Source organism: Chionomys nivalis, chromosome 1 (genome assembly GCF_950005125.1).
Source record: "Chionomys nivalis chromosome 1, mChiNiv1.1, whole genome shotgun sequence".
Classification (NCBI taxonomy): Eukaryota; Metazoa; Chordata; class Mammalia; order Rodentia; family Cricetidae; genus Chionomys; species Chionomys nivalis.
The window spans coordinates 97948919-97960795 of NC_080086.1; the positions used below are offsets into that span (position 1 = coordinate 97948919).

At 43.7% G+C, this 11877-nt stretch overlaps 1 protein-coding gene across 1 annotated transcript in view; it reads left to right on the plus strand.

Moving 5' to 3' along the window:
* Positions 1 to 11546, plus strand: part of Cyria (CYFIP related Rac1 interactor A) — a 115118-nt gene extending 103572 nt beyond the window's left edge. The window contains exons 11-12 of the mRNA XM_057777339.1: positions 3295 to 3365; positions 6587 to 11546. Of these exons, the coding sequence (XP_057633322.1) occupies positions 3295 to 3365; positions 6587 to 6650 (135 nt within the window). The 3' untranslated portion in view covers positions 6651 to 11546. The remainder of the gene's footprint in view (positions 1 to 3294; positions 3366 to 6586) is intronic.
* The last annotated feature ends 331 nt before the right edge of the window (positions 11547 to 11877 follow it).

Below are 11877 nucleotides of genomic sequence, written 5' to 3' on the forward strand. Positions count from 1 at the left end.
GAAAAACTCTATCGCTATGAATTGAGTTTAGTGCCTGGTATTCCTATGGCATTTTGGTTGACTGTAGTCATTTCTTAACTTAACACAGAGTCAACAACTAAAATTACGCTGGGTGAAATGAGCCCTTTGTACCCTTAACCTTTTCTTTGTGGTTTTGTGCATGTCTGTGTTTACATGTGTTTGTGGGTTGGTATACCCATGCACACACCTACAGAGGCCAGAAAAGGATATCGGGATTCCTGGGCTATTACCCGGCACATTATTCCTTGGAGACAGGGCCTCTCACTGAACCTACAGCTAGCAGATTTGGCCAGGCTGGCCAGTCTGTCAGTTCCCGGAAATGTTCTGGGATTATGGGCACATGTAACCAGAAATGACATTTGTACATGGATATTGGGGATTTGAATTCAAGTCTTCATGTTTGTACATGTTTTCTTATGTACTGAGCCATCTACCTAGCCCTTGCCACCCTATTTTATAAAAAGCTTGGCTTTCCAAGCCATTTTCGGAATCTGTTAAGTTCCCATACAGGGAATGTGTTGATTTTCTCGGGCATTTTTCAAGTCTGTTTATCAATGGAGATTAAGAAAGGCCAGCTCGTGGTGAACTGTGCATGTGCCTCTAAAGAAGGCTTTCGGCTTGATGAGCACTAGACCTCTCTGAAGAGGGTCCATTCCACCACTCTGCAGCTAAACCAGCAGCTCTAGGCACTGGGTTGATAAGTCCTTAGGATGTTAGGACCAACTGTGAGGAAACGTGTTTATTTGTGAGACCCTGGAAGAGGTACACACAAAGGGTGGGGGGTCTTGTTTGCAGAGGAGACCTGTAAGGAGCGCTAGGGAACAGTTGAGGGAGAGACTGTTCTGTTTAGAGGCAAAGGAGGTGGGATTTGAGGTAGTCTGTCAAGGATTTTTTTCAGATGGATAGAGAGGCAAAGAAGGGTCAGAGCAAAATCACCAAGACTCAGGGAAGAGGAGTTGTTTAGGGACCAGAGGAGAGTCTTGGTGGCAGGAAAGATGTGAGGGGATGAACTGGTGTTCGCAAGGGATTTTCACACCCTCTTAGGAGGTGGCCCCATAAAGAATCACACTTTAACATCTGTCCCCAGCCAAGACATTGCTCATAACTCCAGACAACACTTGTTATGGATACACGAAGCATGGCCAGTCATCAACCAAAGGAGCTCCTTCCCTCATGAACCCTAGTTTGGATATTGACCCATCCTCTCATCCAGTATCTAAGCTAGAAGAAACCCAGCGCTGTCATCCTTCAGATACTAAGCATTGTCTCTGAGCCCCTCTTCCTTATCCTCTTAAGTTGCCAGTGATTGAGCATCCATCCCCCTCTGTGTTTCAGCTCACTGCTGCCCCACCCCTCATATCCCAGGGGATTTTCACATCCTCCTCTTTCTGTCTTTGCCTCCTTCTGCTCCTTTTCTACGGTCACTATATTTATACAATGCTTAACACCTTCCAAGGGTATTTTCTTCAAGCAAAAGCCTCCAAGTTCTATCTGGGTTGTTAAATCCACCCTAGCTCTGGCCCTGAGCGCATTTCTGACAGTTTCTTGTTATTCCCACCCACGGTTTTCATCGTGCTGAAATAGAACTGGAGACTCCTCGAGAGTACCCACTGCACATCCACCTCGTTCAGCATCTATGCTCTCACTGCCCCTTGTGATGTCATCACATGAACACATCACACCGTGATATTGAGCAACCCGTCTCTCTCTTCTCACTAGACTCCCACCTCTGATGGGAGAGGGACAAAATTCTCCATGTTTATGGGCCTGATACCATCACAAATCCAGAGTGGCACATAATGGAGCCCCTCTCCAAACCTGTATCTTTTATAGACGTGTATTTGACTGTGACTTCATTCTTGTGTGATCTTCAAATGCTTCTCAGTCTACCTACAGCAATTGACAGAGTCTATAAAGCTGTTATCATAAAACTTTTGCATATTTGAAATATGACCACAAGCATTGTTGAGAAGTTGCCACTCTGCAAGTAGCCGCTGGTATAATCAAACTCCTCAGATGCCCACACACTGCATGAATGTCTAAGATTAAAAGAAGTGATTGACTTTTTATAGAAAAATCTTTGCTTTTTCCAAAGGATAAGTAAAACAGTATGCATAAAATAACATGATATAAATTTTAATTTTCATGACAGAATTAGATTACTTTAATTCCAAGGCCTCAGAAAACCTAGGAACTTGTGTAAGTTCACACGCCTATAAAGCAGCATGGATAAAAACTAGAAATTTGACCTCTACAAGGTTCACATTCTTTGCAATTGCCCTTTGCCAGTCTTCTCAGAGGTGGTTAAGACCCAGACCTGTACCTCTAGGAGTTACTAGTCTAGTGAGGGAGACAAATTATTGACTTGATGAGGGGCTAGTCTATCCAGAGTTACCTAATAAATACAAAGTCATATTGGGGTCACAAAGAAGTGGTAGTGACTATCTATAGTCCAGATAATGGGATGAAAAGAGCCTTTCTGGGTCATAGCGATATCTCTGTCTGCATAGTGTTTACTTTGAAAGCACTAAGAATAAATTCACGTCCAGGAGTCTTTTTTTTTTTTTTTTTTTTTTTTAAAGAAAGCCATATATGGTTGATGTGCTTACATTCCCAGTCTTGGGGGAGTGGAGATGGGCAGATCTCCAAGGCTTTCTTGTTAGTTAGCCTAGCCTACTTAGCAAGCTCCAGTCAAAAGAGACCCTGTCTAAACATTAGGTGGACAGTACCTTAGGAATGACAGCTGAACTTGTCCTCTGGCCTCCACATGCATGCAACACACATATACCAACATGTACACACACACACACACACACACGCGCGCGCGCGCACACACACACATTTCCTGGAGGCCAGTGAACTTGAGACTTTACAAAATATTATGGGTGTGTCAATCAGTAGCTGACAGAGAAGAAGCATTCTTAGAAGACAAAACATTCAATTATTGAGTGTGTAAAGCACTTAATGAATCTCAACCAAGAGCCAAGGAGAGTGATTTCTGTTCCTGCTCTGGGCTCCAGAGTACAAAGCAAGACATTTATTCCCAAAGTCAAACGGACAGTTGTGGACTAGAACGAAAACCAGTAGAGATTGCAATCATTCCATCGTACAGAACTCTGGAGAAATCCAGAAGCACAATGCACCATCCTGAGAGGATAGGGAAGCTTACTTGTGATTTCCATGTTCTGTGGCTACATAGAGTTGTTAGTATGGACAGATATCACTCTGTACAGGCTTACTGGAGTACTAACGGAACGCTGTGTCTTCTTCCAGATGAAAGGCTGCATCAAAGTGCTGAAGGAGCAGGCCCCAGACAGTGTGGAAGGGCTGCTGAATGCTCTCAGGTGAGCCAGTCTCTGGGGCAGGCGGTACAGCTTCCCTTTCAGACCGATGCAAATGCAGATGCTTTTGGGGGCTAGAAGCCTGGGCACCAGTCTTAGCCCTTGACTGGTTGTCACATGGTTCACCTTCCTAACAGTGCTGGGAGGGCAGCACAGGTTTTATCATTCACTTCTTAAGATGGGGGAATTTGAGGTAAGTTAAGTTTTTGGGTTTTGAGACAAGGTTTATCTGTGCAGTCCTAGCTGCGCTGGAACTTACTTTGTAGTCCTGGCTGGCCTTGAACTCAGGGATCCACCTGTCTCTGCCTACTGAATGCCAGGATTAAAGGCATGCAGCATACCTGTACCTGGCTTTGTGTGCTCAAATAATGTTTCCATTCCACAGAGTAAAAGGCCAAGTTAGGACCTATACCTGGGTCTTGGTGGTCCCGCGAGTCTCACACCTGACTCTTGACCGTGATGCTCTCTATATAGTGGGGTTTCCTTCTCGGTTCTTATGTCTATCTTAACCAGGGGCTCCCAACCCTGGCTGCATGAGAGGAAGATGAAGGGAGTTTCCAGGAACTGAGGTTGCAGGCCAAGTAAATTAGTCGTTGGCCTTGAAACTCAAGCATCCCTCTTGTGTTAGCTTGTTGTTTGTTTCTGTTTGCTTGGTTTGAACTCCCCAAGTGGCTTCCACCTGCAGCTGCCAGAATGGAGGATCTGTTATTCACTGCTTGGTCCCTGAATATTTAGCCAGCTATATCCCACTCCTTAGGTATCTCTCTTTTCCCAAGGATGCATTTGTTTAGTCCACTTCAAGAAAGAGGTTATTATTTTTAGCTGTGCTGCATCCAAAGAAACTTGCTGAACTGCACAAATCATCCCCATGCAGAATTTTAATCTGGAAGACTCATGGATCTTGCTGTCTTAGCCTTTCATTTCCTTCAGTCCCATGCAATACAGTCCATGCAGTCAGCATGGGTAAGTCTAAGAGAAATGGGGCAGCACTCAGTTTTACATGCAATGCTCTACCTCCAGTCACCTGTCCAGTGCAGCTATTGCAATCCATCCACCCCAACCTGATCTATTATCCTCCTTCACTGGATAAAGCCAGCAATCTCAAGACACTAAAGTTACAGGTTTTCTGGCTTGCCAAATCATCTTTAGAGGATATATGAATCAGATGTTTGTTCAAAAGTGACACCCCGGGGCTGGAGAGATGGCTCAGAGGTTAAGAGCACTGACTGTTCTTCCAGAGTTCCTGAGTTCGATTCCCAGCAACCACATGGTGGCTCACAACCATCTGTAATGAGATCTGGTGCCCTCTTCTGGCCTGAGGGCAGACGTGGAGACTGAACACTGTGTACACAATAAATAAATAAATCTTTAAAAAAAAAAACAAAAAAACAAAAAACAAAAGTGACACCCCTATATCCAAGGACTCCGGGATGTTTGATTGAAAGTGAGACCCCAGCCTTCTAACACCCCTATATCCAAAGAGTCTGGAATGTAATATTAAGTTGGAAGTGTCACCCGAGCCCCTGCCTTGGGGCGCCAGTGGAGTGCCAATGGAGCAAAAAGCTCCATCTCAAGCCCCATTCCCTGGGATATTTGGATCAAAGCATCACCCTAGCCCCTCCCCCTGGGAGTTGCCTTGGGCTGGACTCCAGCTCCCAGAAAGTCCACCAAATGCTGATTCCTCCCCAGGGAGGGTCAGGACCACTCCCCCAGTCTATTTAGGCTCCTGTATCAGAAAAAGTGGGCTCCTCTCCTCTCCTCTTTCCCGCCATGCTGCCACGGCCACCCAGGAAAGCACTGCATTTATTAAACGCGGGCATTTTTGATTTGGTCTAATTGGAGTTATTTTGAGTCAGCAAAGAGGCTCTCCTTAAGATTTTTCCTAACATCATTCTCATAAGAGCCTCCCAAATCCGAGGTTTACTCCAAGCAAGACTGTAAGCACACCATGCTGGCTTTCTGTATTCATTAAGAAGACTTTAACTTCTGAATCTCTGGAATTTGGCAGTTTCATTCTAGCTACCAAAAACATGTTGGAGATCAGGACATGGTGTGAAGCCACGAGTCCCATCCCAGTGTGGGAATTTGCGTTTCCTGGAGACACACACTGAAGTGGGAAGATTATAGGCTTTCAAGGCAGCCAGACTTAGGCTCAAGTCAAATGTCACAGATTGTTCACAAGCCAAAACATCTGTTGTGGGATTTGGAGGGAGCCACTGAAGCTCTTTGACCCTCAGCTCTCTTACCTGTGAAATCACGTCACTTACCACATTTGAAAAGTTTTTGTGACCCAGAACACCTAACATGTAGTCAAAGTTGTGTTATGGGTCACTTTTTTTACAATCCTTTGCACATAAGATCGAGTCCGATGCCATTTAAGATTACAGCTTCAGTAGTGTACCTGCGTTTGTGCCCCCTGGTGGCAGCAATGGGGATAAGCACAGCCCCTCTATCAGATAGTCATCAGTTTTTAAATTTTAGGAGTCCTTAATTTGAAGTTCATAACTCATCAGGGTTAGCCTCAATGAACAAGATGTTGAAGTAAGTGCTGTGAAATTTATCTCCTTAAGATGAGATCAGTTATGTCTACTCTTTGTGATTATTTGATGAGGTTAAAAAAAGACTGTAGATGTAATTAAGGAAGCTTATCAGACCACGTGTGCTGGTACCAAAAAGACTATTGGCTGAATGAATTCCCACAACAAAAGACTTAGTTTGATACTTGCCACAGAAGAAAAAGCAAATATCACAGCTACCTGCCTGATAAGCTTGGCGTTGTGGGATGAGTCTATAATCTCAGCAGTAGAGAGGAGGAGCAGCAGGAGGATAGCCATGAGTTTGAGGCCAACCTGGATTACAGAGTGAGTGCAATATCAACCTGGAATACCGAGCAAAACCCAGTCAATGTTAAATCAAAAATAAACTTCCAGGGCTGGAGAGATGGCTCAGTGGTTAAGAACACTGGCTGCTCTTCCAGATGGACTTGAGTTCAATTCCCAGCATTCACATGGCAGTTCACAACTATCTGTAACTCCAGTTCCAGAGGATCTGATGCCGATGCACATAAAAGAAAAGCTAAATAAATTATTTTTTTTAAAAAAAAACTTGCAGAGAATATATGGAACGAACATCAAAATGTGGCTTTTTGTCTAAAGAAGTGAGCCACGGTTCTTATTTACAAATTTCAGTTGAGCGAGCCCTGACATTCAACTCTCTCTCCCCAGGTTCACTACAAAGCACTTGAATGACGAATCGACTTCCAAACAGATTCGGGCGATGCTTCAGTAGAGCCCTGCTTACAGAGGAGGATCTGTGTGCTGACCTCAGAAGATGTATATGTTTACATAATTTAATACAGATTGATGTTAATACTTGTGTATTTACATAACCACTTCCTTCTTGTCTCTGAAATATATGGACCTTAATTTGTATCCTGACTGACTCAACCCAGCAGAGCATAAATTGACTTGAGAGCCTTACCTTTGATGTTCGTAATGAAAATCCTGTCTCCAAGGGCCGAATTTGGAAACTTCAGTCTTGGCTGCTGGAGTCTTGCAGTGACACCTGTAACAAGCAGAAATTCTTAATAGTTTGTGGTATTGTTCTAATTCTAGATGTGCTATCTCTCTGGGAGTATAGTTTATAGAAACACAAAGTACTTGATTTCCTGTGTCGGCTCAGATACAAGAAGCACACACAACTGTTGTCCTGACAGAGAGAGAGCAAGAGAGAAGAATGCAAGATAAGAAAAATGCATGTGGAGGGTGGGACACAACTGTTGTGAGTTCAGCACGCCCCCCTCTTCCTTCAGCCTGAAAACCTCATGTGCAGCTTTTCTGTATGCACGTGTGTTATTAATCCAAACATTCTTCTTCTGTCTCAATCCACGTTCCTTCCATTCCCTTTTAGTTGTTGTCAGAGGAAAATTGCCTGTGTTTTAATCCACTAATGAGTAGGCAATGGGTCGAGAGAGGGGTTCTTACAGGAGGACTGAGGGAAGTGGCTATCTGAAGAGTATTTGAGAGAGGGAACTGGCGTAAGGATAATCATATCTCTGTCAACCATCTGCCTGTGGGGACAGAGAGATGGAACTCTGGTTGTAAATAAGGCCACTCATTCCCCAGGAGCCTGCTGAGTTCTACGTACACCACCCCTCGTGATAAGGCGACACCCCTCCCCTTCTCTGTGAAAATGGACTGTTCATGTCAGAACTGAGAACTAAGGCACTTTGTTATTTCCCAGAGAAGGAGGGATTTAGAGAGAAGATATCTATGTTTCCTGATTGCCTGGTGTCAGCCTCCGCCACTCTGTGTACTTCGACAGATTCACTCTTAGTGCGCTCACCTTCCTCGTGTATAAAATAGACAGTCTTGGGGGCCGGAGAGATGGCTCAGTGGTTAAGAGTACTTGTTGCTGTTGCAGAGGATCTAGATTTGATTCCCAGCACCCGCATGGTGGCTCACAGCTATCCATTATTCCAGTTCCAGGGCATTCAGTGCCCTCTTCCGATCTCCATGGGTACCATGCATACACATAGTGTGTTCCTATACATCAGAAGAAAAAAAAACATTTATACATATAAAATAAATGAACTTTTAAAAAATCTAAAAGAATTTCTAAGAGTCCTGGGAGGCTAGTGGGAGCCATGCTACCAATCTTCCTTCATGCATAAATTCCAAGGAGTACCCTTATAACTATCAATCTCACCAGTGCTGCAGTCATTCTGCCTATAGGTCACAGCTCAGTTAAGGTTGAATCTTGGAAACATACTGTGACATCTAATGGAAAGATGTGGGAACACAAGATGACTCTTACTCTGGACTCGATCCCCAGATGTTTCCTACCTGACTCTTCCCTCTTTGCCATGTGTCCTATGGAGATGTACTGTGGAGTGTATGGAGCCTTCTAGAGAAATCTTGAGGCTAACCTGTGATGTTGCTTGCATGTCTCTCCTGAAAGGAGAGAGTTTTCCAGACAGCTGATGAATAATCACCCTGGAATTCAGGTCTAAGATGATCGGGGTATAGTATGATTTGGTTCGCAACATTCCAAGAGAAGAGCTATGAAATACCTACACTTCCAGACTAGGGAAGTGGTCCTCCAGCATTCCATCAAGTCCTCCATGAAAGGGAATACTTGGTTTGTCCCAACACAGAAATGCAAACACATGGGGAGAACTGCTTCCCTGGTCTGTATATCAGTATAGTCAATGGAGAGGGAAGAACCTTGTCCCTTGGTGCTTTACCGGAAGAGTAAATACAGCCACGTGACTGATGTGGATGTTCTCAGCAGAGCAGAATTACGCTAGATGGCTTCCATGAGCTTCTCAAACCTAGGAATTCCAAGATCCAGAGGAGGCCAGGAAATCTGATCATGTGGGGTGAGACATCCCTCCAACACTCAACTTTAGGGTGTTCCATTTGGCAGTCATGAGTATTGCTTAGTTGGGCAACCGTCAAGCCTACAAGGGCAGTGAGACACACTGTGAGTGAGCTTGTGTCCATTTGCCCTTTCCTCAAAAGACTGAGGAAGACTGAGGAGACTGAGGTGTCAGAGAAGAAAGGACTGCCCAATTTCTCTATGGCTCTTAGACACAGACCTGAACCATGAACCTAAGCCACATTATTTATAACATAGCTGCCTCTCAGCTGGCTACATAAGAAAACATTAGAGATAATCTGTCAAATCACACACACACACACACACACACACACATTCACAGTTGAGGATATTTATAACTTTTAGTTAGACTTTCCATCCAACGGGACCAAATGTGTGTATGGGTGCTGTCAGTCTGCTTCAGTCTAGCCAGTCCATTGTCTCCAAGTTGAGACTCAGCGGGACTTGAACTTTGAGAAGCCCAGGGTCTGAGTAGTTTCCTCAGGTCACCAATAGGACAGGCTGAGTGTGTGTCTGTGATCACTAACAGGGAGTGGATCTTGAGTTCACTCCAGAACTGTTGTGGGAGACCAATTCTCTTAACAGACTGTCCAGTAGTCATCGGGAATCTTTGAACGATTTGGTTTTTCTTTCTTTCTTTTTTTTTTTGTTTGTTTTTTTGTTTTGTTTTGTTTTGTTTTGTTTTTTGTGCTGCATGCATATGTATCCAGCACTCATGGGTGGTTTGGGGGAAAGTACTAGGGACAATACCAATGTTAATAATACTACATAATTGATGTCTCATAGTTTTAAAATAAAGCCTTTTATATTTAATTTGAGGCAAGAAAGAAGGTCAAAATGGTGTTTCCCAGACGTGTTGCTACTTTTGGCATGATAGCACCTCTCATGTTTACCTAGACATTCATAGCAAAAGCTGGGTGGAAATGGGTATTTTTATTGGTAATAAATAGAGCCAGAATATTAGAGCCACAATATAGCCAGAATATTAGCTGAAGACCATGAAGAAGGTCTTAAGTGTATCCTAATATTTAGTTAATGTATTCCTCACCAACATAAATATACATTCTTGGTTATCACAGTTATGTCAAACATGAATGGCAAGCCTAAGTTTTTCGAGACATCATCACAATTAAGTCAAAATTATTCCATGCTTCTTCAAGAGCAAGATGAAACCTACCCAATCTAGGGATCCAGTTGTACAGTCAAGTCCAGACTTCTCATTCAATCTTACATAGTAGGCATCTCGCAAATGTTCTAGATATTAATAACTAACATTGAGATTTTATCTCCACCAGCCCCCGCCTTCAGAACTCCATTGCCATAGTGCCCTGTAAAGATGACTGCACATTAGAAGGGGCTTTGAAGTTGTCATATGTTGTTTGCCGAAGTCATTGTAATTTTTTTTGCCTGCATTGCCTCTTTTTGTACAGAACTTTCGAGTGTGAAATGAAAATTAAAGTTTGGTACATACATAATTTAAAATCATGCTTTTATATGGCGCACAGGGTAAAATGGGTGGTACAACATAGAAGCCTGCTTAGCCTGCTGTGAGGAAATCGCACCATGCCAGCTTCCCGCCCCCGTCCTACGGTAGTTTCTTCAAGCATGACATGCAGTGTCCCAAAGGCCTGCTTTAGGGATCACTGGTCTAATTCTCATTTCAACAAGGACCATCATTATATCAAAGGAGAAGAGGGGAAGAAGCAAGACTGGCATTTTGAGATGCAGGAGTGCTGCTGGCCCAAGGATGCTAGGAAAGTAATAAATGTTCTTTCAAATGCAGTAGCATTTCCTGAATTTGGCAAAATTGGTGGGGGAAAAAACCCTCCTCTGTGTAAATTCGTTTTTATCAGACCACAGAAGCAATAAAATGGTTCTTTTAACGCATCAGTGAGAACACTTGCCTAGAGCGTTACTTCTCATCTGCACTCCTGCAGCCAGAGACCTTATTGTAGGGGTGCACAGTTCATCCGAGTCTCTGAGAGGAACCTCACTGAAGCCTGTGAAAAGACAGGCATGATGCTTAGGTTGACTTGGAGCGTGAAAGGAATGACAATGAGAACTTTTCTGTAAACTGATGAATGGCTAAATTATAAATGAGCAAAGGCTGGAAAGAGCTAAACAGGAAACGGGGTTGATGAAGGTGTATGCACGGATGCGTCTGTTTGTCTTGTCTGTACTTCAGTAAGTTCTGAGAGCCAAGGGGGTGGGGAAAGTATATGGGTGCCTGTTAAGAGCAACACACCTAAATAATGTTGGTGAGGTTGCTTGAACTGTATTCATTACATACGCTGATCCCATGCCCGAGGCCAGGTGAAAACCGGTAAAGAGTCCTGCTCTTCTGTCCCATGTGGTGACTCGTACCCAGTAAATAGAAGGCACTGTGAAGCATCTCCAGGGTAGAGCTCTATTCCTTGGTCACATCCAATACAGAGAGACTGTTTTCCCTGCTATGACTCTTCAGTTGTCTCCTTGTCATTGCCAAAGATCTGGAGATGCAGCAGTTCCTGGACATGGGTTCTGTAAAATGCCATCAAAGGCTATCCATTGAAATTATGCTGTGTAGGATTCTAGGTTAAAAAAAATCTCAGAATTTCTTAAGTGAACAGTTCTTAGAAACCCCTTAAAGTGTTTTCTCTGGGCAAATTCCCAGTTTCCTCATCAAACCTCATGTTTTCTGTAAGTTTCTTCCTCTCCTCCTACCTGTTCTGCTCACTTTTCAATTCTCCTTGTTTGCCCCGCAGCTAGTTTTGTTTCAACGTGTGGCACATTGTTCACCCTGCAGCTTCTATTGGTGGCAGTGGTCTTATTTGAGGAATAAAAAGGCTCAGTAGTGTCTTTCTGCCTTGAAGTTCTCTTTAAAGTAAACATCAGAGTATCTGGGGGAGCCTATTGAAGTACACTTTTCCAGATAACAGTATATTTGAAAAAGGCATGTCTTCCTTTGCTTGAGAAAAGTGCGTTGACCACCATGGGGAAGGGTACATGGTTGATGGTGTTGTTTGTAAATACAGGTGCAGAGAATGACATACACCATGGCGAGGCTCTCATCTCTCAGCAGGATTAGGTATTTCCCATCTCTCAAATGTGCAAGGATGCTGTGCTTCCATGGTGA